This window comes from Xenopus laevis, chromosome 2S (genome assembly GCF_017654675.1).
Source record: "Xenopus laevis strain J_2021 chromosome 2S, Xenopus_laevis_v10.1, whole genome shotgun sequence".
In the NCBI taxonomy this organism is placed as follows: Eukaryota; Metazoa; Chordata; class Amphibia; order Anura; family Pipidae; genus Xenopus; species Xenopus laevis.
In genome coordinates this window covers 138,469,405-138,495,406 of record NC_054374.1, presented here as the reverse complement: position 1 = coordinate 138,495,406, position 26,002 = coordinate 138,469,405, and the positions used below count along the sequence as shown (strand labels likewise).

The following is a 26,002-nucleotide window of genomic DNA, read 5'->3' as shown; positions in this document are numbered from 1 at the left end:
TCAACATATGTTGAAAGAATTGGCTTTTTGTTTCCCACAAATCATGAGTTTCCTTTTTTGAAGTAAACTGGGAAACTGAAGCTACTACAATTGGTGTATGCAAGGTATATAAATGGATTACCAGTGCACACATCCCTGCTTTCATATCATTCGCAACAAAAGGTAAAGGGAGTTGGTTGTATACTAGTAGCCTACTTTCCCTGTTTAGCGTAAGAAATAACATACCATAGTGGGGTTTTTTTTTTCGTAATTAAAACTATGGGCAAAAAGTGTTCCACGCAAGCCCTATTTATTGAGCTCATGTTGAACAAGTATGTATAAGGCCTCTTCATCTAATTTACACATACTAAAGCAATTTTTTTTGGCACAAATATAGTACTGACTTGTTCTACAAGCATACATATCTTTCTCTTCTTCACTTAAGGTCCAGTGACACACTTTATTTGTTGCTCTGTTTTTTTAATACTAAGAATTGGCCTGGCTAGTACACTTCCAATCATGTAATCACTCAAAAATGCCTTTGCATGGATATCTGAGTGATATGTGTTTTGAGACCATTCTCGGTATCCTTTTATTTTTTCACCGTCATTGCCCTACAGCATTCACCTACCTGACTGTAATGAGTTTTAGTTCTTTGCAAGGGGCAAATTATTTTGTCATACTGAGTTGATTAAATCTAAAAGTAAGAGGTTGAGCTGTGTTTATTTATTTTTTTCATCCGCTCTTCCCCACCCCATCTGCAAATGCACTATCCTCTTGCTAAATGGCAAATTAAAGTTTTTTTAATTTTCTTTTAATTGTTTACATTTTACCGTAGATTAAATCTGGAATGTGTCCTAATTTTACATTCTTAAGAGCCTTCTTCCATACAGCTATTCTGCCTGTAAATGGTAAAATAATTTTGGCTAAAGATTACCAGTTTAAAATATAGGACTGCATATTGATAGCATTTCTTCCCCACATAAGCCAGTAACTTTACTGAACTATATAGTCTTCTGTTTCATAACATGCATTTTTTTTTTCTTGTAGGCTTATACCATTCAAGGACAGTATGCCATTCCTCAGCCTGATGTAAGTTTTGATATATACATATATTTTACTAAAGGCTTACCTAACCAGCTTTTCATATAGAACATTTTTTAATCTCTGTTTTAACCAAAATGTTCAGACTATAACCTGTGCAGCATCTTAATGTTGTCTAGTGTATTGCATAAGAGTGCTTGAGCACACTAAAGTTTAATATTCTCTCAAACAAAATCTGGCCTTATTCCTTTTGCTTTTGTGCAAATTTCAGGCATGCCTGTGCCTCCTGGCGTTTATTTCAGAACAGTTGCCGTGCTTGTAACTTATAATTCTTCAATGAAGTTTGTTGAATTGTCTTTCTTCCTTAGCTGACCAAGTTGCACCAACTAGCAATGCAGCAGTCCCACTTTCCTATGTCCCATAGTGGCAACACTGGATTCAGTGGTAAGAATCTATGCTTACTAAATAAATACAATGGGACTCACAGCTGTCTTTCACAACTATTGCTTTTCAAAATATTCTACTTTATGATATGCTTTGGAGTTTGATTAATATTACAGTGGCATATAAAGAGGTCTTGGAAAATCTTGCATTCTTAGGAATTTAAAAAAATCATGACTGCTAAATTCACTGCAGGCTTCTGTATGAGATGTAACCGATTCAAATCTTTTCAATTGCATTTTTCTGTAGTTGCTTGTTTTTTAAAGCAATTTCAAATTCATAGCGTGTTTGTCCTGATCATCCTCAATCTTTATTACTTTCTGATTTTAGGTGGGATTGATGCTTCAGCTCAGGCGACTTCCCATGAACTCACCATTCCAAATGATGTATGTATTTGTTATCTTTTATGCTTTTAATGCTATAGAATAGCTTTGCACATTCATAAATTAGCATATTGAGAATTCTCAATGCAACAACTCTTCATCTGTTTGCCTAAATTCTTGGTCTTCGAAAATTGGCTGTAATTTAGCTCTCTAACTTAAATCATTGTTGGATTTTATCTTATTTTTTTTTTTTTTTAAATATATAATGGTTCACTGTTTTTTACTGATCATGGTCTTTCTGGGCTGCTGCCATACAAAGTAATATTTATGCCTGAAAACTGACAAATGGTGTAGTGAACTATTTATCCAGTTTGTATAAAGTTTATCCGTTATACGGTGTTTTAAGTCAATATAGAGAAATGTAAAAAAAAATGTTTTCAAGGCAGTATCATGTATATAGTATTTATTTCAGCACCGGTCCTTATAACTCCTGCATTGCTGAATCTTTGCTTAATTTAACTGTACATCCCCAGAATTGCACAGCTGTGCAGTGTTTTTGGCAGTCATATTGAACTGTTGACAATCCACTACAATAAGCTGAAAATAAGTGCATTTTCACTGGAAGATAACTCAAGCTTTAGTACTGATGCTGCTGCTACCCCAATCAAAGATCCAGACTTAGAATAGAAGTGACCCAGCTAAGATGATGGCTGCCAAGTTCTGTATTCACTAAGAGGGATGCAACACTATGCTGGGACAAGTTCCAGTGATGCAGTTGGTTAAGGCACTGAAGGAATGTGTGTTGATGCTGAAATACAATTCTTTTTCTAAGGATGTTTTACTATCCCTTTTAAAAGACACCGCTGTAGTAACGATGACTTCTTTTTCAGCTCATCGGTTGTATCATTGGACGGCAGGGAGCTAAAATAAATGAAATTCGCCAGATGTCTGGGGCTCAGATAAAAATAGCTAACCCTGTGGAGGGCTCAAATGATCGCCAGGTGACCATCACTGGATCCACAGCCAGCATTAGTTTGGCCCAGTACCTTATTAATGTCAGGTAAGACATTTCAGTCGTAACAGAATCAGCTTGTGCTATGAGCAGCCAGCTACTGGCTGCTCATTTCTGGAGGTCCAGAATGGTTTTAACAAAACTTGCCTTCCTGTGCCTACAATAGATATGTCTGGCCTTTGCATTGCTCCTCTTTGTGGTGCAGAACTTTTGTATGTAAAGTAGTGACTGGATATCTGTACAGAACTAGTGTTCTGTACCTCCTTCAAGCTCAAACTGACTTACTGGCTTGCTCTCAAATATTAAGAGGCACATTTATCAGTATTCGAATTTAGAATTCATGGTTTCGTTTTTTTTGTAACTCGCATGAATTAGATTTAACTTGAAATTCGAATATTCGATTTATTTAAAAAATTGAATATATTAAACTCAGACTAATTTTACCAACTCAAATTTGATCAAACTATTCTCTGGGGGAAAAAACTGGCTACAAACCACTCCAAATTGTTCACTGCGCTTCTCCCATTGACTTATACAGTAATTCAGCAGGTTTTAGTATTCTAATTCTTTAAGGGCCAGAATATGATAAATCTCAATAATAATAATTCCCTATTTGAATTTGACAGTTGACCATAAAAAAAAATTTGAATTTTCAATTCGACCCTTAATAAATAAGCCCCTACGTGTGCTTTCTGATCACATAATTAGCCTGAGAAAATAGATACATGAGTTGTAGTCATGACTGGAGTAAATGCCATATGTAAGCTGTGCTCATGTATGGTTGTTGCTTGTCCAGAGCTCACCTCCTGTATAGTAATGTGCTGCCTATTTTAAGTTTGTGTGGAAGGTTAAATGCGGGGGTTTTTCTGAAAATACAAAATGTTTCTAATATAGTTAGCCAAAAATATAATGTATAAAGGCTGGAGTCACTGGATGATCAGTGGAAACAAAGAGAGCTGAAAAGCAGGAAGTAGTGTTCTGGCTATTATGTTACACATCCAGTCACTCCAGCCTTTATACATTACATTTTTTGGCTATAGAAACATTATATACTTTGCACAGCCTATCTATTTTCCCAGTTTTTATTTTTATACTGAACAATTACTGCTGAGCAGGGACAAATATAAGCAATGTATCGACTAATGTATCCATTTAGAACACCACAAGTAGGCATGAAACGTCCGTATTAGAAAAGGGGACACTATCTAAAAGGGGTAACGATCTAAAAACTTGACCAAACAGTGTTGGATGCTGAACAACCCTGTTTAGTTAAACAGAAAGAGACCTTAACAGATCTGGAGGAGACCTGACTTCTGCTACATTTGTTTTTTTTTTGTTTTAAGAGTTGCAGATCCCAGAATCTGATAAATACTGCAATTACACTTACAAATAACGTTGCAACTTTAACATTTTCATTATGTAAACCAGTTTATACATTGAGGCTCGATAATATGAAAATCTGAGGGAATACAACCTGTTTTTAGGACTTTTGCACACGGGCTTTCTTTTTGTACATGTAAGACTCGGTGAGTGTGCCTAAACACATCCGCTAATTGAAAAAATGTTTTTATTGCATTCCCGTGTTGCAAAAACAGGAGGGTTGGATTTGGTTTATGAAGGCATATTAACACAATGGGGTATATTTATCACAGTCTGCTAGAGTGAAATGCCTCCACTCCATTCAATTCTATCGGATTTTGTAAGGCGGATTTATCAAAGGGGGAATTTTCACTTTTACCCATTGATATTTTTTTTTTTTTTTTAATTATTTTTATAAAAATCCCATACAAATGAATGGAGCGTGGCGGAATTTCACTCTAGTGGATTGTGGTGATCTTTAACTTCAATCTCTGATAAATATACCCCAATATATGCAATTTAACACTCGACCTGAATCTGTAAACTAATGAAAAAGCCAGTGTGAACAAGGCCTAATCACACTTTTGTGGCACGTCCCCTCTTTCCCGTGTGGGTGGGGCACGGATTCTATGGAAAGCATTTGGGATTCCTTAAATCCTTCACTGACATGGACCTAGGTGAGAGAGGAGTTACATGACTGCCAGCCAAAGATGGGGGAATTGTTCCCTGGATTGCAGGGAATGATCGTTCTATAGGTGGAAAAGGTTTAATATCTATTGGTGTATGAGAACTTTGTGTAACATTTAGTATATTTTATTCTAGAGGCAGACTACCTTTAGGCTGATGGCAGATGGGGGAGATTAGTTGCCCAGCGACAAATCTTCTCTACTGCAGGTGACTAAATCTCCCCGAAATGCCTTCCCGCCAGCAAGAATATGAATCACCCACCAGAAGGCATTTTAGGGAGAGTAGCCGCCTGCAGTAGAGATTTGTCCGTGTGCGACTAATGTAGACAATGTTCCAGTCTGGAGTTATTGCTAATGTAGTTAGTATATGTGTATTGAGAGTAGTAAATGCAGAGAGCACTTAGTTTGCATTTGGCTTCCATTGTTATCCTCCTGTGCTCCTCCGTTTGTTCCTGCCCTCCCACCCACCCGTTTTTGTTTTGTTCCCTTTTTTTTCTTTTTCCTCTGTTACAGTCTAGAAAGCGCTAAACCCTCCTCTTCCCAGAGTGCCACGACCCCTGACCACCTCAGCATCTCTCAACCCTCCACCCTTTCCTCCGCTGCCCCTTCCTCTCTGGTGATCACCTCCACAGCCGGGGCTTGTGAACCCTCCTCAGCCTCCACCTCCTCTTCCTCATCCTCGGATCCACCTTCCAGCCTTCCCACTCCCTCGACTGTCCCTTGTGTCTCCAATCTGCTTGACATGAAACCCGTCCCGCTCCTGGCTCTTAATGTCGTGTCCACCGCCTCCTCCTCTACCTCATCTTCCTCTGCCGCCCAGCTCTACTCTAAAGTGAAATCGGAAAAGCAGCGGTTTTCTCCCTACTGAAATTCCCATCGTCTTAGATAAGAACCTTTTGTATTTCATTTTTGTCCACATTAAATAGTGTTTCTGTTAAATTCATTGTAGTTCTTTAAATGCTAGTGATGAGCTGTACCCACAATTGGATGTTAATTACTGACTGAAAAAGATTAGTTTCCCGCTTGCCTTTCTCGTTGTAACCCGCCAGTAGTGTTAGCCGTTGTTCATAACTTCATTCACCATTTGGAAATGTAAGCATTGACTGTGAGTGGTTTTAATTAATAATAAAAACAGCCATCGCTTTAACAACAAAGGCTATAGTTGCACTTTTTATTGGGTTGGATGGGGAGGGGCTTTCTATGAATGCCTTGATAATCATAATATCCTCCTAGACAAATGCTTTACTTATTTCTTCCTCTCAATGATCTTTTTTTGTGTGCATTATTTAGCCTTTTAAATGATTTCTGTATAATGGAGTAAATTTCCTTTTAATTAGGTTACATTACATTCTGTTTAATGGGGATCTATTGCGAAATCACAATCTATTAATAATTCTGTACCGTTACTGAAAATAAGTTTATGTTCACTATTCCTCTCTCTGCATCTGTTTCTCTTCATTCTGTCTTCATGCAGCAGTTGGGTTTCAGATGAATGATCCAATATATCTTATAGGGGGGCTCCTTTTTGCCTAGAAGATGTATTAGAGCTCACTCTATTAAAATCACCAGACATCATGTCTCTCTACATGCAGAATTTGTGCAAAAGGCAGTTTTTTTTTTGTTAGATTCTGTTTGTACTGGAATCGGTTATTTGAATGAGCTCTAAAACATCTGATGGGAAAGGAACCCCCCTATAAGTTATATTGGACACCCATCTGCTATGAGAAGAAAATGAAGAGAAACAGATGCTAAGGGAGGGACAGTGAAGATAAACTTGATTATTTCAGAAACAATGCAGAATATAATTGATTGTATTAAGGAAGTTTCTTGTTTCACTATGCTGAAGCTTATATTAAATTTTCATTTTCACAAGATACCCTTTAAGTTTTGACCTCCTTTACTAGCCAGGCTACAAAAGCGTACTATATGCAACAATTGTGCCAGGAGTCGATTATAACCACCCTGAGTGGAAATCTGGTCTGCTGTTTTGCTTAAAATAGATTTTGAAAATGAACTCCATTTGACTGTCCCAGCACAGCAGTTCTCCAAATGCCTCGTATTCCAATAGCCCATGTGCCCTGTACAGCTTCTCATAGTGGTTTAACAGGGAAACTGTGTAAAGCAGACTTGGTGGTGACCAGTGGGACCATTGCACTGTTCTGCGCAAAACGTGTTTATGCCATAGGTTTCAAGGTGAGTTGCTATGCCTTTTCCATTACAAAAGTAAACAAAATTAATGTCCAAGGGAGGTGATGACCTGTAAAGGGGCCAATAAAAGCAGCTGACGGCTTATTGGACCTGTCTGACATCCGGTAGAACTAAATGACTAACTCATTATTGTGTTGATGCATTAATTTACTGATGTGTCTTGCTAGCCACCCTATTATGCTCCAGTTGTTGGGTCTGTTGGGACTTTCGCTAACTTGTTGTGGCCCAATTGATTTTGGCAGTTTGACCAAACAAGTGAATCTTAAATTGTTTCTGACCAGTTCAGATTATGTGAACATGAAAATTAACTGAAAGTACATGAAAGTTACTGTTGTGTTACTGGGAATGTGGCTTATGATGATTACAGCCATTTTGTTTTATATGTTATTAAATGGACTTGTGGTTTGGCAGTAATATCTACGTACTCCGCTGTATTGGCCTCTTATTAAAGTTAAACTGGCAAGTTGTAAGTGCATTCTATTTTTTAATTACACGTTTGGTTATTTAAGGAAAATCAATTGAGTAAATAACTGCATATATTGAGTTGCGGAAGACACACAATTACATGTTAAATACTGATATGTGCATATCTTCATTTTAAAGAGAAAATCTGCTTAAAGGACAAGGAAAGTTAAACTAAAGAAGTAGAAATGTTGTACATTCTGTTTTGGGCTTCTGTGCCATCCCCAGACAACCAAAGCCCTTTAGCAGTAAAGATCTGTGTCTCCAAAGATGCCCCAGTAGCTCCCCATCTTTTCTGCTGATTCACTGCACAAGCTCTGTGCTACTGTCACTTACTGATCTTAGGGACCCACTCACAATATAACGGAGATTAGGGACTCGCTCACAATATACAGTACACAGAATAGAAATGTCACAATATAAAGCTTATTAGTAATTAATATGGATAATTATTACATGGCAATAAAGACCCCTAAGCTTAGCTTCATGTAAGCAATAAACCATGTGATTTGAACATCGCCGACGTGTCAAATGACAAATATTTGTGACTGTGCAATGACACGGGATGTTTTGTTGCCTGTGAATCTGTAACGGTGAACAACCAAACGTCCCACATTGCCTCCATTTAACATTGCAATTGCTGCAGAGGAAACGTGCTCGGCTAATTCTTAAAGTAGCATTCAAAGGGGAACTCTGGCTTCCACACCAAAATGTGATAGAGGCCCACATAACACAGAAACCCCTAATATACCAATCACAGTTACCTGTTTCTTCAATAAGTAAGAATAAATGCCATTTTCAATGCTGAAATCCAGTTGTTCAACAGTTCTTCTCTTTCTGCATCATTTAAAAACCTGGCTGGGAAGGAGGGACTAAACAGTGTTACAGTAACAACCTCTCCACAGCTTACAGCCAGCATTTAGGAATTGCATAACCCACAATGCATTGCATTGGGATGTCCCTTTCCCTATTGAAATCTTATGTGCAGGGAATTGTGGGGTTTGGAGGATGCAGGCTGAGGACAGATGGCTGTTGATACAAAGTAACAGTAGTCAGACAGATCAGCAGGGGGCTAGGCTTGGAGAACTGTTGCAAACCATTAAAAGAAACTAAATTAATTTTGCGAAACATGCAGAATTCTCCGGCACTACTAACTGATGCTATGGTGACTGGTAGCTCAGTAATTCAGGGGCAGATTCTGAACCGTTACAATACATTTAGTGGCTACATTAGTTGATACATTTACCAGAAGCATTTGGAATATTCCCAACAACTGTATCAATTCTAAGTGCTGCCTTTAAAGGGGAACTCCACACAAACAAGCTTTTTGAAAAGTGCAAATTTGCAATATTCATCAACTTAAAAAATATGCAGACATTTCATGATTTTTTTTTTTGTATTTCGTTTTGTATTCTGACATGGGGCTACACATATCGTCAGTTTCTTAGCTGCCCCCAGTCATGTGACTTGTGCTCTGATAAACCTCAGTCACTCTTTACTGCTGTACTGCAAGTTGGAGTGATATCCCCTTTCCCCCTAGCAATAACAGAACAATGGGAAGGTAACCAGATAGCAGCTCCCTAACACAAGATAACAGCTGCCTGGTAGATCTCAGAACAACACTCAATAGTAAAATCCAGGTCCCACTGCGACTCCTTCAGTTACATTGAGTAGGAGAAACAGCCTGTCGGAAAACAGTTCCATCCTAAAGTGCTGGCTCTTTCTGGAAACACATGACATCCTAAAAGTCATGAAAGAATCCCTTTAAGTTGTGTTTGTGTTGAGTACCCCCTTTAAGTTTTCTCATAATTAAATACTGGGTGAGTTGACAGCTGATTTGCATGTCTGCGGATGGGGAGGCGTCAAGGAATGGTGTGTTGCTGCGATCAAACACAGACGGCAAAATCTACTGTGTATCATTGCCTTTAGCATATGCTGCATGGACCTAACCACCCCCATTCCCAAATTCAATGTGTTGCAACAGAATAACTTGCTGGTTTAATAAGTGGACACAATATTCAGTTTCTGGACACTATTTCAGGCCCAAGCGGCGTTGATCTTCCCTTTATACAGTGGGAATATATAAAGCTTAATTTGCTTTTAATGGTATTCTATAATAAAACGATCATGTAGTTTTCACAAACTGTAATGCTCACGTGCAAGTAACAAATATGTTTATTGATGTCAGATGAATTTCTGAAGAATAATCCTGCACTAATCACATTCCCCTTTGTATGTCATAAGTCAGATTGTACATTAAAAGGCATTCCACCCAAAAGGGTTTGGATAACTACCAGCAGCTTTTGCCTTTTACACAACTGCAATGTATTGAAATCCGCATCTGTCTCTATAAACTACTGATTTTAGCAGAAGTCTATTCCGGTCAATCAGATCAGATCACGTCTGCTACATTGTTTATTTAGGAGTAAACTAGAAGATTCATTATGCAGTAACAAGCGTTGACATCCCCTTTAATGAAGTGCTGCTTCTTGCTGCTGTCCCCTGCACACTTTCTGCTTCCCAAATTCAGCCTGTTTTCTTTATCACTACAGTGGAAACGCTTGCACTAATCTAGTCACTTACACCAGACGTTGGCTTTTACTTGTATATTATATAATTTAATCAATGGCTCATCCCCTCTTGCTTACTGACAGAAATCACATTTGTAAAGCAGTTTACTAGACTATAACCTCCATGTGGTCATTTTGTCATGGTTTCATCTTCGAAAGTCATGTGCTTCCTTCCCATCATTCATAACTTGCATAATGTTTGAGCTTTCCTCCGTAATTTGGGAAATGTTATTTACTGCAAACTAAAATGCATTCCATTAAGGGGGCAATTCATTGTATAAATAAAACTGGGTAAATAGGCTGTGTAAAATAAAAAATGTTTCTGATATAGTTATTGGGCAAAATGTAATGTATAAAGGCTGGAGTGACTGGATGTCCAACATAATAGCTAGAACTCTACTTCCTGCTTTGCAGCTCTCTAACTCTGAGTTAGTGACTTTAAAGGATAAGTAAACCTTTAAAATTAATTTTTGCTATTCTCTTATTTTTAATTCAAAGCACTTTTGCAACCTAGCCTAACTTGCTAGAAGGCTGGCTGATTCAGGATTTAGATGAATCCTTTGTGAAAGGTCTGGAATTTGGCTGAATCCCAAAAAATGTGTGTTCCTAATTATAATCCCTTAAAACCCTAGATGTGAGTGTGACATGGTCTGACTGCAAATGGAACATCCCATTGTAGCAGGAACAGCACCCCGCGTTCCCTCTTAGTTTCTACAAATGGAACATCCCATTGTAGCAGGAACAGCACCCCGAGTTCCCTCTTAGTTTCTACAAATGGAACATCCCATTGTAGCAGGAACAGCACCCCGAGTTCCCTCTTAGTTTCTACAAATGGAACATCACATTGTAGCAGGAATAGCACCCCAAGTTCCCTCTTAGTTTCTACAAATGGAACACCCCATTGTAGCAGGAACAGCACCCCAAGTTCCGTTTTAGCTTCTATATACAGATATCAAAACTGCCCTTGTACAAGGCATGAACGGACTGCAGATCTGTCTTGAGCACATCATTCCTTTCTATCATAATGGGGCAGTCACACACTGGCTTCCAGTCACTTGCATTGTGTAGCATTGCATTTACTGTGTCTGCACAATGTCTTGTTAGTTGCATGACAAATCAAGTTGAAAGCCCCATAAATGTAGAAGTAGTATTAAATAATTTTATCTATGTACTACTGTAAATTTCTTAGGGGCAGTATATATAATTATTTTAACCTAATGGTACATTCCTTTATTCACATCTCGCTCCAAGGAAATATAGGTCAGGTTATCATGAAGAATCCAGTATAAGAAGTGAAAATGTTTAATCTTTTCCTTTTTTTGTCTTTCAGGCTTTCCTCTGAAGCTGGTGGCATGGGAAGCAGTTAGACGTCTTCAGCATCTCCTTCTGTTTAGCTCACTGTCAGTCTGCACATCCCTGCAAACAGCCTTTTTTCAGGTTTTAACTAGTTTGCAAACGGTTTCCTTTCGCTTTCCCTCTTCCACGCGGTCATTTTTTTTTTTTGGATATTTTTAATTACGTTTTTCCCCTTCCAGCTGTTAAAACCTGCTGATAACAGATTTTAGTTTTCTAAAAGTTTGTCTTGTACCCTATGAATTTTTTTTTTTTTAAAGTCACATTGTAAAGAGTGAGGTAATAAATGCATTTCAATTTAGTTCTGTAATGTCAGGAATTTTTCAGAAAACAAGTAAATAAAGACGGACTGGAACTTGTGTGGCCTTTCTTCTTTGTCCCTTATTCACTGGCTGCATTCATTGCTTATGTTCAGTTTTAGTAAAGATCACTTTTAACATGAATTAATTTGTAGTGTTCTTTAGAGCTCCAAGATTAAAGCTTTTGTGTACTGCCCAAATTCCCCAGAATTATCTTTAGGTGAATGACTAGGAAGATTTTCATTCATCCAGGTCATGTATATCTAATATAAGTAATTAAAAAAAAAAACTGGGTTTGCTGAGTAATTATTGAAGACGGTTTACTACTCATCCGAGCAGCTTTATCTTTAGGTGTTTTGCCAGCATGCTGAACAACCAAATCACAGTCTATTCTTTAAAACAACTGTAACATTCATCCTTAATGTAACAAATTACTCCTAATGCACATCAGATACCGTACATGTGCTGTAATACATTCTTTCCATTTAAAGAACACTATCGGTCTCTTTCAAGGTATATTATGCTAAAACAATTTTTTTGAGATTTTTAATTTTTATGCAGGATTAGTGCTGTACAGTTTTCTGTTACTAAATATATATACAATTTAAATAAAATTACATATTTAAAACAGTCTTTTGCTTTCAATGTCTTTGCAAACGTATAGGACTGCTATACATTTAGATTGTCCTATAGAGCTACACTCTTTAGATATCCTGTCAGTTCTCCCTGATATGGAGTTTGTCTTCCCCATAATATCCCAGAAGTATCTATCCCAGTTAACCACTCCCTCTCCTCATACCCATTCTTGTGGTTATCCTTGATTTGGCCCTGTCCTTCACTCCTAGTTTCCAGCCACTTACTAAATCATGTAGGTTTTCACCTAAACTCATATTGCACTTTGACTTCTATAATAACGCTTGATTTGTTGACCTTCCCCTCCAGTGACTTGCCAACTCATAATAATGCCCCAAAGCTTCTACACCTCTACAACTGCCAATCCCTGCACTGGCTTCCATTACCTTTCAGAATAAAAGGCAAACTAAAGACCTTCACATTCAAAGCAGTTTATATTTCTGCCCCTCTTAAATCTCCAAATTCATCTCCCGGTACTCTCCAAACCACTTTTTACTATCCACTACTGACTCCTCAACTAGTACTGCCCCTTCACTAATGCTCACTACCATCTCTTGCTCTCAATCAAAACTTTGCTAGGGCTGCACCCGTTCTCTGGAATTCTCCCCACATTCTGTACAACTTTCTTTTTTCTGCCTTCAAAGTATATTTACAGCCTACCACAGTGGTTGGCTACTGAAACGAGGCTAAAGGCCCCCACAAATGGCCCTATAAAAGCTGCCGACAAACAAAGTCAGCAGCTTATCAGCCCATGTGTAGAGCCCTAGCTGGAAGTCGACCAGATGCCGATCGGGCAGGTTAAAAAATCCCGTTGGATCGTGGCCGCATCTTTTCGTTGATACGGTCCTACGATCCAACCGCCCGTTTGGCCTCCGTTCTGATAGGGCCCACAATCTGATCAGACTGATATTGCCTACTTCAATGTTCTCCCTGTCTATGGCCACCTTAAAGCCATGGGCTGGCTTGGCAATACATTGAAGAAGCTGGGTCTGGAATGTAAAGGAAGCATGTTTGGCCGAACAAAATGCAAATTAGATGTCTAATCTTAAATTACCCTATTTATAATGACATCAAACCACCTCTAGTTTGGTACTATGTATAGTAACCATTATGGTATTGTAGGCATACCAACCTCCAGCTTCCAGCTTAATCAGACCATGTGTAGTTGAAACGGGTCATTCTCACACCAAAACAAGTTATGTGCATATAAAGTTATTTGTTGCTGGGAGGCTTATTATAGATCACCTGACTGCTCAGGATAGTGAGCCCATGGAGCAGTTCTGTCTCCTGCTCAGTCCTGAAGAGATGGCACGAATTTTGAAAATATATTTATTGCTAAAAAAATGGGGGGTTTTGAGTATGGTGGTCCGATGCATGAAAATGTGTTACTGTATCGGAGTTAACGATGAATATGTAGGAAAGAAGAGGTGTCTACTTTCCTTCTAACATGGCTACACTCTCACAAGGCTTCCTGGTATTTAAATAGATAATTCTAAGTACAGTTGTGTTCAGAATAGCAATTTGGTTAAACTAGAACTAAACCCTAAAAATTACTGGTTAAAATACCATGTTTTATATACTGCACTTATTGCACCAGCCTAAAGTTTCAGCTTGTCAATAGCAGCAATGATCCAGGACTTCAAACTTGTCACGGGGGGTCACCATCTTGGAAAGTGTCTGTGACACTCACATCCTCAGTGGGCTCTGAGCAGCTGTTGAGAAGCAGAAAATAAGGTTTGTCTGTAATATAAGCTGATGCTACAGGGCTGATTATTAAATTCTGGTGCTTGTTGCACTGGTTTCTGAGTTGCTGTGTAGTAATTATCAGTAATAATTACTGATCAGCCTTATTTTGTGACATTTATATTCTTTGTGTACTGTATATTGTGAGTGGAAAAGAAGATGGGGAGCTACTGGGGCATCTTTGGAGACACAGATCTTTACTGCTAAATGGCCTGTGGTTGTCTTGGTCTGGTATAGAAGCCCAAAACATAATGTACAACATTTCTAGCTACCTCTTTAGTTAAGCTTGTGTTGCATGGAGTCCACCAACTTCTGCCACCTGTTACATTCCACAATTCTTCTGCATTTCTTGCTTTTGCCTCAGAAACAGCATTTTTTATGTCACCCCATGAGTTTTCTATTGGATTAAGGTCCGGGGATTGGGCTAGCCACTCCAGTCATTCTTTTTGTTCTGGAACCAAGATGTTACTCATTTATTGGTGTGTTTGGGTTCCTCTTCAGCATAAGGTAACATGGCCTCCTCAAGTATTTTGATGTATTGAAACTGATCCATGGTCTCTGGTATGTGATAAATAGGCCCAACACCATAGTATGAGAAACATCCCCATATCATGATGCTTGTGCCACCATGCTTCACTGTCTTCACGCTGTACTGTGATTGGAATTCAGTGTCTGGCCCCTAGACCCAAAGAGAACAATCTTGCTTTCATCTTGGCCAGTCAATGGGGTATATTTATCAAAGAGTGAAGTTAGAGATTGCCCCAGTGAAATTCCAACACTCTCCATTAATTTCTTCTGAAAAGGCATATTTATCAAGGGGTGAACTTTCACCCCTTGATAAATACTATTCTTAAAATCCCATAGAAATGAATGGAGAGTGTCGGAATTTCACTCTAGTAGACTGTGATCTCTAACTTCACTCTGATATAATATACCCCATTGTGTTCTTTAGCAAATTGGAACCTCTTTCGGCACCGTTTTTTTTTTTTTCAACAATGGGACGTTGCAGGGGCTTCTTGCCGATAGCTTGGCTTCACATAGGTGTCTTCTAATTGTAACATTACTCACAGGTAACTATACATGTTTTTTGATCTTCCTGTAGCTGATCATTGGTTGAGTCTTTGCCATTTTGGCTATTCTTCTATCCATTCGGATGGTAGTTTTCCATTTTCCTCAGTTTTTCAGGTTTTGGTTGTTATTTTGAAGCATTTGAGATGATTTTAGCTGAGCAGCCTATCATTTTCTGCACTTTATATGTTTTCCCCTCTCCAATCCACTTTTTAATCAAAGTATGCTGTTCTTCTAAGCAATGTCCTGAACAAGCCATTTTACTCAGATTTTCAAAAAGAAATACACTATAACCATCATGCACAACATTTGCTCATTCCTTCCTTAAATAAGGGCTGGAATTGACACCTGTTTTTTTCACAGAATGAATGAGCTCACTAACTGAACTCCACACTGCTCTTATTTGGAACAAGCTATTATTATTTTGACTAATCCTCAATTAATGATTCAATTACTCGGCTGCATGTATGTCATGATTGTTTGGACTCTACTACACCTATTAGTCAATTATTTGCCATGTAGAAATATGATTTCTACCAAAAACAGTGATTTGTTTGGGTTACTGATATCAGATTGCTATTATTATGCGGTTCCATCTTTAAAGGGCATGTAAAGTCTAAAATAGAATAAGGCTAGAAATGCTGTATTTTGTATACTAAATATAAACATGAACTTACTGCACCACAAGCCTAATCAAATAAATGATTTATGCTTTCAAAGTTGGCTACAGGGGGTCACCATCTTGTAACTTTGTTAAACATGTTTGCAAGACTAAGACTGTGCACATGCTCAGTGTGGTCTGGGCTGCTTAGGGATCATCATAAACAAAGCTGCTTGAGTTCTGCATGGCTGGGAAGTAAGACGGGGGCTCCCCCTGCTGTTCATAAGTTTGATTGTTAGTGGCCGTCTGACAATTCCTATCCACAGCAGTAAATGAAGGGAGAATGTCACTGCATACAGTCAGGTTTCTTATAAAAACGGTACACATTTTTTAATTAAAGTATATTGGAGATAAACTTTTTTTTAGTAAAGAAAGTAAAAATGGGATTTTATTTTTTTGCCTTTACATTACCTTTAAAAGCTTTGCAAGCTAGATATACTCAATAGACATGCACACTAGAGCAATAAAGAGGCAGGCAGGACCCTATCTCTGCAAGCACCTCTGGCACAGGGAATAGTAACCTCTGTGGTGCTATTAAAACTAAGGACAATAGTATTTGCCAAATGATCATTTCTCAGGAACTTAAGGCTGATATCTTTGCATACCTTCTGTCATGTACTCATGGTTCCTACAGGGAGGAGGTTGGTTTTGAAGCTTTGCAAATGTTTAAAATAAATACACACGAGTCTGAGGGTATTTTCTTTACAAAATGCTCAACTTTTTAATAGGTTATATGTTTTATTTGTGGCATTTAGCCCAGGGTCCTGCTGATTTTGCAATACATACACACAAAGATGCACCAGTCTGGTAGGGAGAGCTCAGCCTTGTGGCCCGTCTTTTAATATCTAAGATGTGGGCGTTCGTTCCGGCTCCTCGATCAGTACAAATGGTTACAGCGGTTCAAGGCAAAGCTTATCAATCAGCGGATTAGGAAAAAGAAGTGTAGAGTACAGATTGGAATGTAATGGACAATCACAAATACTTATGAGATCTTACCCAGCATCCCTTAAAAAGTCTTCATTAGAGGGTCCTCGATGCACTTCACGTGGGAAACACTATTCCTTTCCCCCCAAATCCATAAAAAAAAGTGATCCTTAGCTCAACAGTCTTGGTTCTCTCATTAGAACCGAATGCACATCATCCTGGAGCCATTACTTCTCCAGCCCTGAGAAAAAGAAACTCCATATACAGCAGGTAGTCATGGGGATCCTGCCGTACCCTGGAGTGTATCACATAGTTCAACTACATCTCTGGCCAACAACTAGAAACTCAATGCCATGTGGGTTGGTTGAACTGATTGTACTGCACCTAGCTAATGGGCTAGCTAACAAAACGTAGAACAGTCATTGCATGTGGATATGTAAGTAAGTCACACTGGAAATTATAGTCTATCAATGCCTACAGCAAATATCTGATCATTCTTCAGGGCTCCATCCTATACAACCTAATATGCCCAAAGGAATTTTTCTGGCACACCTATATGACCTATAATGACATTACTCTACCTATAATGACATTACTCTATATATATATATATATATATATATATATATATATATATATATATATATATATATATATATATATATATATATATATATATATATATATATATATATATAGCTTCCTATCCAGTCTGACATCCCTGCTTTAAGCAGTAATTAAAATATTCTTTGAAGATATATACAGGTATGGGACCTGTTTTCCAGAATGCTCAGGACTTGGGGTTTTCCGGATAACGTGTCTTCCTGTAATTTGGATCTTCATACCTTAACGTCTCCTAGAAAATCATTTAAACATTAAGTAAACCCGATAGACTGGTTTTGCTTCCAATAAGGAATAATTAGTTGGGGGTCAAGTATAAGGTACTGTTTTATTATTACAGAGAACGGGACATTTTTAAAAATTTGGATTATATCATTATAATGGAGTCGATGGGTGACAGCCTTTCCATAATATGGATCTTTCTGGATAACGGGTTTCCGGATAACGGATCCCATACCTGTATTGATACAAGGCCTTTCATTGCACACAATGCCATCAGGAGATTTGCTGCAGATCTACCTACGCCTAAGTGATCTATTTTACGTACCATACAGTCACAGGAAAATGTCTTTATTCCTCTTGTAAACATCTCTCATATCTCATGCTGATATTTCTAACCCTCAGCCTCTCTTGATATCAGCTATATATATATATATATTATGGGAGCAATATATACAGTAAAATAATGGGCAGGCATTATCAGAGTTACTCTTACATGTGTCACAGAATTAAGAAATAACTGCGTATACACCCAGATTCACCTTATCTGTAAGGCGCAGTCCTGCTTTAACTGGAATAGGGTGGGGCTTCTAAGAAAGTGGGTGGATCCGGGCATTTTACAGCCAAAACTGTTCTGATTTTTAAAATGGGCAAACTGGCAGATATAGCTGAGCAGGAGTACTGCTGTCAGTTCGCACTCTCGGGAGAATTCACAATACTCGCTATTTTGTATATAGCCAGAGTCATTCAGAGCAACCAATGTAGGAAATCCTTTTGGTAATACGTGGCCATTACTGGTATTTTTTGTAACTCTTCTTTGGTCTGTAAGCTTCCTGGGAAAGGACACAGCTATGTGATTTGACCCGATATTCAGCTGGATAATGTCAAACTGAAAACTTGAGGTTTAATGTGGGAGAAACCTATAGTATAAAATATATGCGCCCTGATATGTGATCTAAGAGCAATATGTATGGAAAGTAATCTTATTTGGGTACAAAATTATTTGCTACTCTGTTAACATTAATACTTTTACCTGCTCTGTATGGACTAATAAAAGCACTTATAGCCCCATTTTGTTTTTCCATACCCTTCATAAATTGTCTATGGATTATAGGCAAGGATTGGACTAATTAGATGTATTTGGAACTACGGATGCGGGGAATATTGTAATTGTGCCAGAGCTGAGCAGCAGATGCAGTTGAAAGATAAAGCAAGCATTAAATGCACATGAGGCTTTATCTGAGTAAGTAAGTGCTTTCTTTGTTTTGTACTGAAAAATGATAGTAAATCAATTAACAATTCCCTATTCCAATACATTAAGCATCAAGTTTTGCACCTTGAGCAGCTTGCTCTTCCCATATTACTCTATGCAACTTGTTTTACTGATATAATAATATATATATTCTCAATCCTCAACTCACAGCATCATAAAAATCAGCTTTTGAGCTTATTTGATGCAGTCACTGTCTGAAGCAAAGGATGCCACTGCAGTGAGCTGTAGTCCAGTTAAAGACTGAATTTAAGCACTAAAGAAAGGACAAGCAAGACATAGCCAACATATAAACAGAGCCACTTGACTTGTTATACAGGTAACTAGCAAAATAAAGGAAACATCTGAGTCGCACAAAGTTATTTGCTTACACAAAGTTCAAGCTGTGGCCTGGGTGGATTAGAGGCAGGATCATGTATGCTATAGGTGAGCATAGCACTTGTTTAGTAGTGCCCAATTCTAGTTAGGTGGCCTTATAACATGGTCCCTATAGAAGTGACCACAAGTAGTCCAGGGCACAATGGATACAGTAAGAGGCTTTGGTGCTAGTGACAGAGAGAACTGACAAAAATAGGAAATTCTGCTCATGTTGCTGATGATTCACAGGTATCACACCTACAGCACAACAAGCCCAGACATGGATGTAATTTAGCTTGGATTACAATGTAAACCAAAGAAGACAAGCAAATCTGGATCAATTATGGGGGCCTTGAACACATTGGGCTGAAAAGAAGGAGGGATTCATAAACATAAATTAGGGTACAGGTTTCCAGACTTAAGCTGGCCACAGATGCAAAGATCCGATCGTTCGAATCCTCGAACAATCAGACTTCCCCATCTCCCAACCTGCCACTAACCATTCAGATCAAATAAAGTAGAAAAGAACAGATGAGCCAATGTTCTGCCCCTGACAGCAATTGTACGAAAGTTATGTCCGACAAAACTAGTGACAGTCTCCCACTGAAAATCATAAGATCGGCAATACATGCAGAGATATAAGCAGCAGCCGACAGAAATCTTTTCACCTGTCCGATCAACCGAACGACCGATCTCCGTGGGACCAAAAATGTCAGGACTCTCCACACACGTTCCGAAAATCGCACGAATCCTCGATTCGTACAATCGGATCTTTGCGTCTATGGCCAGCTTTACTGTGAGTCCCTCTTTCTTTGCAGCCCAACATTTGGTCAAGACCCCTTGATTTAAAAGAAAACAAACACTGTGACTACAGCCGGGGCTATAGATCTGGCGTTGGTCCTATAAATAAGTCTTGGATTATCTGCTGGAAATGCTTGTAGCACGTCCACTGGATTGTCAACTCACCTCACAGTCCTACAGCAGAAAGGATAAGACATATAGTGCCATTCAAAAATGAGGTCTTTGTGGCAGAGTTTCCTTTATTTTGATCCTTGGACTCTGTAGCCGGCGAGGGCAATTGGAGATGTTCAGATGTTGTTCAACTACAAGCAGCAATTTAACAACGTCTAAGGTCATCGAGTTGCCAACACAGACTCTGTAGCAACATATAACAAAAGGACTCGACCTATCCACACTAATATCCATTCAAGTTTAACATCAGATTGTACTGCTCATGTACAAGAGAATGGATCTATACAGAACCTGATTTGGAATATTCAATAAACAAAGAGATATGACCGATGTTAATATATATATATATATATATATATATATATATATATATATATATATATATCTCATTTCCATCTCATCCCTCATCTGTTTAACCCCTGGCCACCACAAATGACTAGAACGCATTACCATACAATGCTGCAAAGTCCAAGAGTTCAGAACCAGATGATAATGTCATTCACCCACTGCTACTGAATTTGCCCTACAGATCCATTGCCCTAAGGAATATAAAGGCAGAGCCAGAGGGCATAGCACCATGAAGTTCTCATCAAGACTGATCAAGACTGCAAAAAGTGGTCTAGTAGAGCATTGCTTTTCCAACCTCTTCTTGCGGAGACTCCCTGATAAGTACTGCTCCATGAAGTTTCCTGTACAACTCCGACGTATGTGCCTTGGACTCCATTGATCGCTTGTCTGCCTGAGAAGCTGCGACCCATCTTTTTGCAGAAGTTGCTTTGTAATGTGTTGCAGGACTCATATCTTACAGGCAAGGAGACTGCAGTGCATTAATAGTTTCATGACTCTAAACTAAAGCAACTGTCGCCCCCGGGTACTCTGGAAAAAACTTTCATTTCTAGAAGACACTGCTGCACTTTGCTTGTCATGCACTGGATGCCCACCAGGCATTTAAAAGGGGGATATTCTGTCCATGCATAGTGAGATCATAAATACCATGCAATGAAGTTCTACATAGAAAGGGGAGAACATTTTAGTTTGTGCTCATTAACTCCTTGGCTGCCAGTCTATAGAAAGTTTCAGTGGCAGCCACGGGGCTACTTCTATTTGTTAAATCCTTTATCTTTGGGGTGCAGGCTTTTTTTGCTTTGCTTCCAGTGCTTCCAGATTTCATCCCCAGCTAGATGTGAGGGGATGCTACGTGTAGGTTGCATGGGTGGCGATGGTTGAGGAAGAATCTAGAGCAGAGATCCACAACTTGTAGCTCACCGGCTGTTACTGAACTACAATACCAAACATTCTACCACATTTAAGAGTCGTAGCTCCGTAGCAACTCAAAAGCTACAAGTTGCAGATCTTTGATATAGGGAAATAGGTGTGGCTCAGTCTATTCACATATTATGTATTATATTTATAGATAATATTTATATAAATATTTCCTCTATATACAGTCAGGAGGTATATCTGCAGTGGCATCATGAGGTCGTTGCAGAGAGCGAATGGTCAAGTTCAACGCTGTCACAGTCAGAGTCATCATACAGGACGACATTCTGCGGGAAAGAAGAGACAGGCGAATGTTATTCAATGGGCAGCTGCCCTGGCTGTACTATTAAATTCAGTGGGTGAGATTTGATGAAAATGGTCATTTTAAATCGTTTCCAGATTCCCTCTGTTTTGCATACAAACGAGGAAAGGTTTGAGAATGCTTTCCATGTAGATTATATGTGGCTCTTGTCCCAAACAAAGGGACAGCTGCCATGATGGAGAAGATTCTCTAAGGACCAGTAACAACTGCACTCATGGTTGTCATAGAGTACACACAACAACCCAGGTATCTTACCTCTCCTGCAGTCTGTTCATTGCTCAGCTGGGTTTTCACTTTCTGGATAACCGCCTCCTTCTCTGAGAGTCCATCAGACTGGGTGAGAAGATCCAGAGGGGGTTCAGAGCTTTGGGACACCAGATCCTCAGATCGTTCATCCGGACGTTCATCTGTGTTAGTGCTCAACACATCAGGGGTGACACTGTGAGAGGGGTCAGTTGTGTTCCCTTCCTCCCCATCTGACAGATTCTCCGAACTGGGTGATTGATTCTGGGACATCCCTGTGGGCCACCTACAAATTACCCAAACACTGAGTGAGAAGCAGCTAGCTGCAGCATTGCAAAATTAATAGAAGTCCATTTATTTCTCTTTGCTTGGTACAGACATAGCTTTTTAAATTGTACGCAGACAAACGCACAAAGCCCAAACAAATGTAATTAAATGTTACTGTTATTAAACAGAAAAAATGACTGCCGAGGGATTGGTGTTACAGTTTATGACCTGCAGGGGGCAGCATAACAACTCTTAAAAACAAGAGCCAGGAAATTAGAACTAAAATGGACTGCCTACATTTGTATTAAAAGATAAAAGGTTAAATATAAAAAAAATGGCAAAACTCAGATTTTCGACATATAATTAAAGGGGTTGTTCATTTTTTAGATTATATTCAGAGACAATTTGCAATTGGTTTTCATTTTTTTATTTATAGTTTTTGAGTTCTTTTTAGCGTTTAATTCAGAAGCTCTTCAGTTTACAATTTCAGCAATCTGGTTGCTAATCTGGTTGCTAGGGTCCAAAATAGCCCAACAACCATGCACTAAATTGAATAAGAAATGGGAATATGAATAGGAGAGGCCTGAATAGAAAGATGAGTAATAGAAAGTAGCAATAGCAATACATTTGGAGCCTTACAGGGCATTTGCTTTTCTAGGGGGTCAGTGACCCCTATCTGAAAGCTGGAAAGAGTCAGAAGAAGGTTGCAAATAATTCAAATAAATAAAAAAATAAATAATGAAGCCTAATTGAAGCCTAATTGAAAAATTGCTTAGAAGTGGTCAATCTATAACATACTAAAAGTTAACTGGAAGGTGAACCATCCCTTTATGATTTCCATATGGTTTGCAAAAACGTACTGCTGATTTTTGCCTTCAGTGTGTAACTGCACATCCAGTTATGTAATTGGCTACAGATGAAAGCGCAAAGTTTTAGAATATGTTAGACTGTTGGACTGTTTTGTTGGGAGCCTCTAGACTGGGTCTTGTTGGGTGGCAGGACCCAGGGGCTCAGGAGCTGGACATGCAAATTTTACATGCCTCTCCATTTTTCCTACTCAGTGCTGTCTGTTTGCCTCTCTCCCTTGTTCCATGGCACAGTCTGGCCTCTGGGCATTTTATGACAAACTCAGTGACAGCCCCCCACCCCCCCCACACACACACCTAGCCAGGGCTGGACTGGGAGTCAAAATAGGCCCTGGCATTCCAAGTACAGATTGGCCCAAAGAGTCCCCACCAGCCCACTAAACAGTGACTGTCTATGGGACCTTACAGCAGCCCCTCTGGCATTTGCCAGAACCCACAGATTGCCAGTCCGGGCCTGCACCTAGCCCTGCACAGGATTTAACATCAGTGATCCTAAGGAGGCTGCAAGAGTAATTGGTATAATGTGGGAAGTAATCACTGTCTCATCTAGTGTTACAAGCACTCCAGAGGAGACAGGGTGTAAGGTCCAATTGGGCCCTATAGGTTCAGTTTGCTTACAGCCAGCCCAGGCTCCTCCTCTCGGAGTGTTACAAATATGATGCTTTGGGATCCTGCACCTAAAACGGTTCTGAGACATTAGGGCAATTTAATCTATAATATGTCTTTCCTAATCCCTCCTTTTTTTAAAGGTCATCATGGTGAATTAGCCCATAGTTGCACTAGGTACCACTTATACCACCTATAGCTGATTTTATCAGGGGGGACATAATGATTAGCAAAAGTTATACAACTTCAAACTTATAACAGTAATAATACAGGCCAGCTAAGTTTATTTTGGCCCAGGCCTGCCACTACTATGCTGGTCACCAAAACTAATGATGTGCGGGTCAGAAAAAACTAATCCCTGACCTACAAAACCTTACCCTGCATAGACCCTAATCCACAGAATATTGCCATTGTCGGTTTCAAACCAAAGCTGTACCCGTGTCTTATTGTCTGTACTCATGTCTTTCACTATGTACACTACTTCAGTGTGTGCCTCTGCTTCCAAGACAGGGGATTGTCAGGAGCAGAGTACGAGTGCACTTCTTCAGTCTGACCCTCACCCAACCTGAACCACCCAACCAGTTGAGGATCTCCATGGGTTTGGGGTCAACTGGTACATTTATAACCGACACATCTTGTGCATTTCTGTGTCTGGTCTGTTCGTTTTTTTGTTACCTATTAAACTCCATTGTTGGTTTCTTTATGTTACTGTATACTTCCCACAGTCTCCTGCTCATGCGCTGCATGACAAAAGCATCAGGAACGCAGCACAGGTTCACTCACCTCTGTCTTCTCTCCATCTCCAATTCACTGTCAACTTCCCCCTCTTCCTCTTCGGAGGACAACCCTCGTTTCTAAAAGACAGATGCAGGACATGTAACCTTGGCTGTTGTTGTACTGCCAGTTTGTGGCTGTTGTTCTACTGCCAGTGATATAACGGATGATAGATATTTTACTATAAGTCTTTGGGGGACAAAATACAAGCAGCAGTTTTGGAACAAGTGCTTCAGGATACAACCCCATACATAAGTAGTACTGACACAACCTGAACCCAAATTTGCCCACTGGGCATTCTAGAACCCTCAGAAGTTTCTCATGGAGGCCCTTCATTAACCAGCCAAAGAAAACTGAATGAGACACCCCAGCTAGAAGAATGGGGAAGCAATGGCAAGAAGCAATGGAGTGAAACCAATTTAGTAGTGGCACTAGAGGTAAATGACTGGCGCTACTGAATAATGGCAGGTGACACACTGGTTATTGACTCTGGTCATTTCAGTCTGGAAAGTCGCCCATCTTTGTGCCACCTACCAACCATCTGCTTTGTACAGTACTCTGGTAGGGAGATCATGTGCATAGTATAATTATGGTAGAAGTAATGGGTACATATGTGATAACTGCAGAACTAAACTAATGATGGATGAATAACACAAAACAGCACAAGTACCTGACTCCTTGTGACAGCTGCTCTGTACAGCCTGGCTGATGGGGTGAGGTGCTGCCCTCCTCTGGCTGCTCTGCTCCCTGCTGCCCGACCTGAGGAGGAGTCAGGGCTTGGAGGGCCAGGCAAAGAACGAACAGGGGAACACTCTGCACTCTGACTTCCCCTACGGGCTTCGGCCTCCAGAGGGGTAGATAACAGGTCAGGGCTTGAGGAAGACAGAGGATGGGGGTCCCGAGCAGGAGGTTGACTTTGAGGGGTGGTCTCAGGGGTAACTGCAGCTCTTAGGTTGACCATGTCCTTTGCTTTGCGGTACCGAGGTTTTCCCCGACGACCCCTTCCTGGGGATGGGGGAAGTTTCTGGCAACCAGTGGGGGTAGAGGGTGATAAGACAGAGTCTACCTTTGGCAGCAGGACTTCAGATTTCAAAATGTCTGGCCTGAAACAGAGATTATAAATATGAAGGTGAATTTATAAAACCTAATTCAGAGGGGCAGTTTACCTTAAAGGAGAACTAAACACTAAAAATCAATATGGATAAAAATGCCATATTTTATATACTGAACTTATTGCACCAGCCTAAAGTTTGAGCTTCTCAAAAGCAGCAATGATCCAGGACTTCAAACTTGTCACAGGGGGTCACCATCTTGGAAAGTGTCTGTGACACTCACATGCTCAGTGGGCTCTAAGTTTAGGGGTCGTCACTAATTATCAGGCAGAAAATGAAGTTGGTCTATAATATAAGCTGATGCTACAGGGCTGATATTATTAAATTCCAATGCTAATTGCATTGGTT

At 39.5% G+C, this 26,002-nt stretch overlaps 2 protein-coding genes across 8 annotated transcripts in view; one reads left to right on the top strand and one right to left on the bottom strand.

Annotated features, from left to right (window-relative positions):
• Nucleotides 1-11,796, top strand: part of pcbp3.S (poly(rC) binding protein 3 S homeolog) — a 28,357-nt gene extending 16,561 nt beyond the window's left edge. For 4 of the 6 annotated variants that reach the window (XM_018248034.2, XM_018248033.2, XM_018248031.2 and 1 more), the window contains 5 exons: nucleotides 1,030-1,071; nucleotides 1,392-1,467; nucleotides 1,795-1,850; nucleotides 2,678-2,847; nucleotides 5,358-5,998. In XM_018248034.2, coding sequence (XP_018103523.1) covers nucleotides 1,030-1,071; nucleotides 1,392-1,467; nucleotides 1,795-1,850; nucleotides 2,678-2,847; nucleotides 5,358-5,712 — 699 coding nt within the window. In that variant the 3' untranslated portion in view covers nucleotides 5,713-5,998. 6 annotated transcript variants of the gene reach the window in all.
• Nucleotides 11,797-20,591: 8,795 nt separating this feature from the next.
• Nucleotides 20,592-26,002, bottom strand: part of map3k12.S (mitogen-activated protein kinase kinase kinase 12 S homeolog) — a 56,498-nt gene continuing 51,087 nt past the window's right edge. Inside the window, exons 11-14 of one of the 2 annotated variants that reach the window (XM_018247931.2) lie at nucleotides 25,213-25,645; nucleotides 24,552-24,622; nucleotides 22,042-22,315; nucleotides 20,592-21,751 (exon numbers count right to left, since the gene is read on the bottom strand). In XM_018247931.2, the coding sequence (XP_018103420.1) occupies nucleotides 21,677-21,751; nucleotides 22,042-22,315; nucleotides 24,552-24,622; nucleotides 25,213-25,645 (853 nt within the window). In that variant the 3' untranslated portion in view covers nucleotides 20,592-21,676. 2 annotated transcript variants of the gene reach the window in all.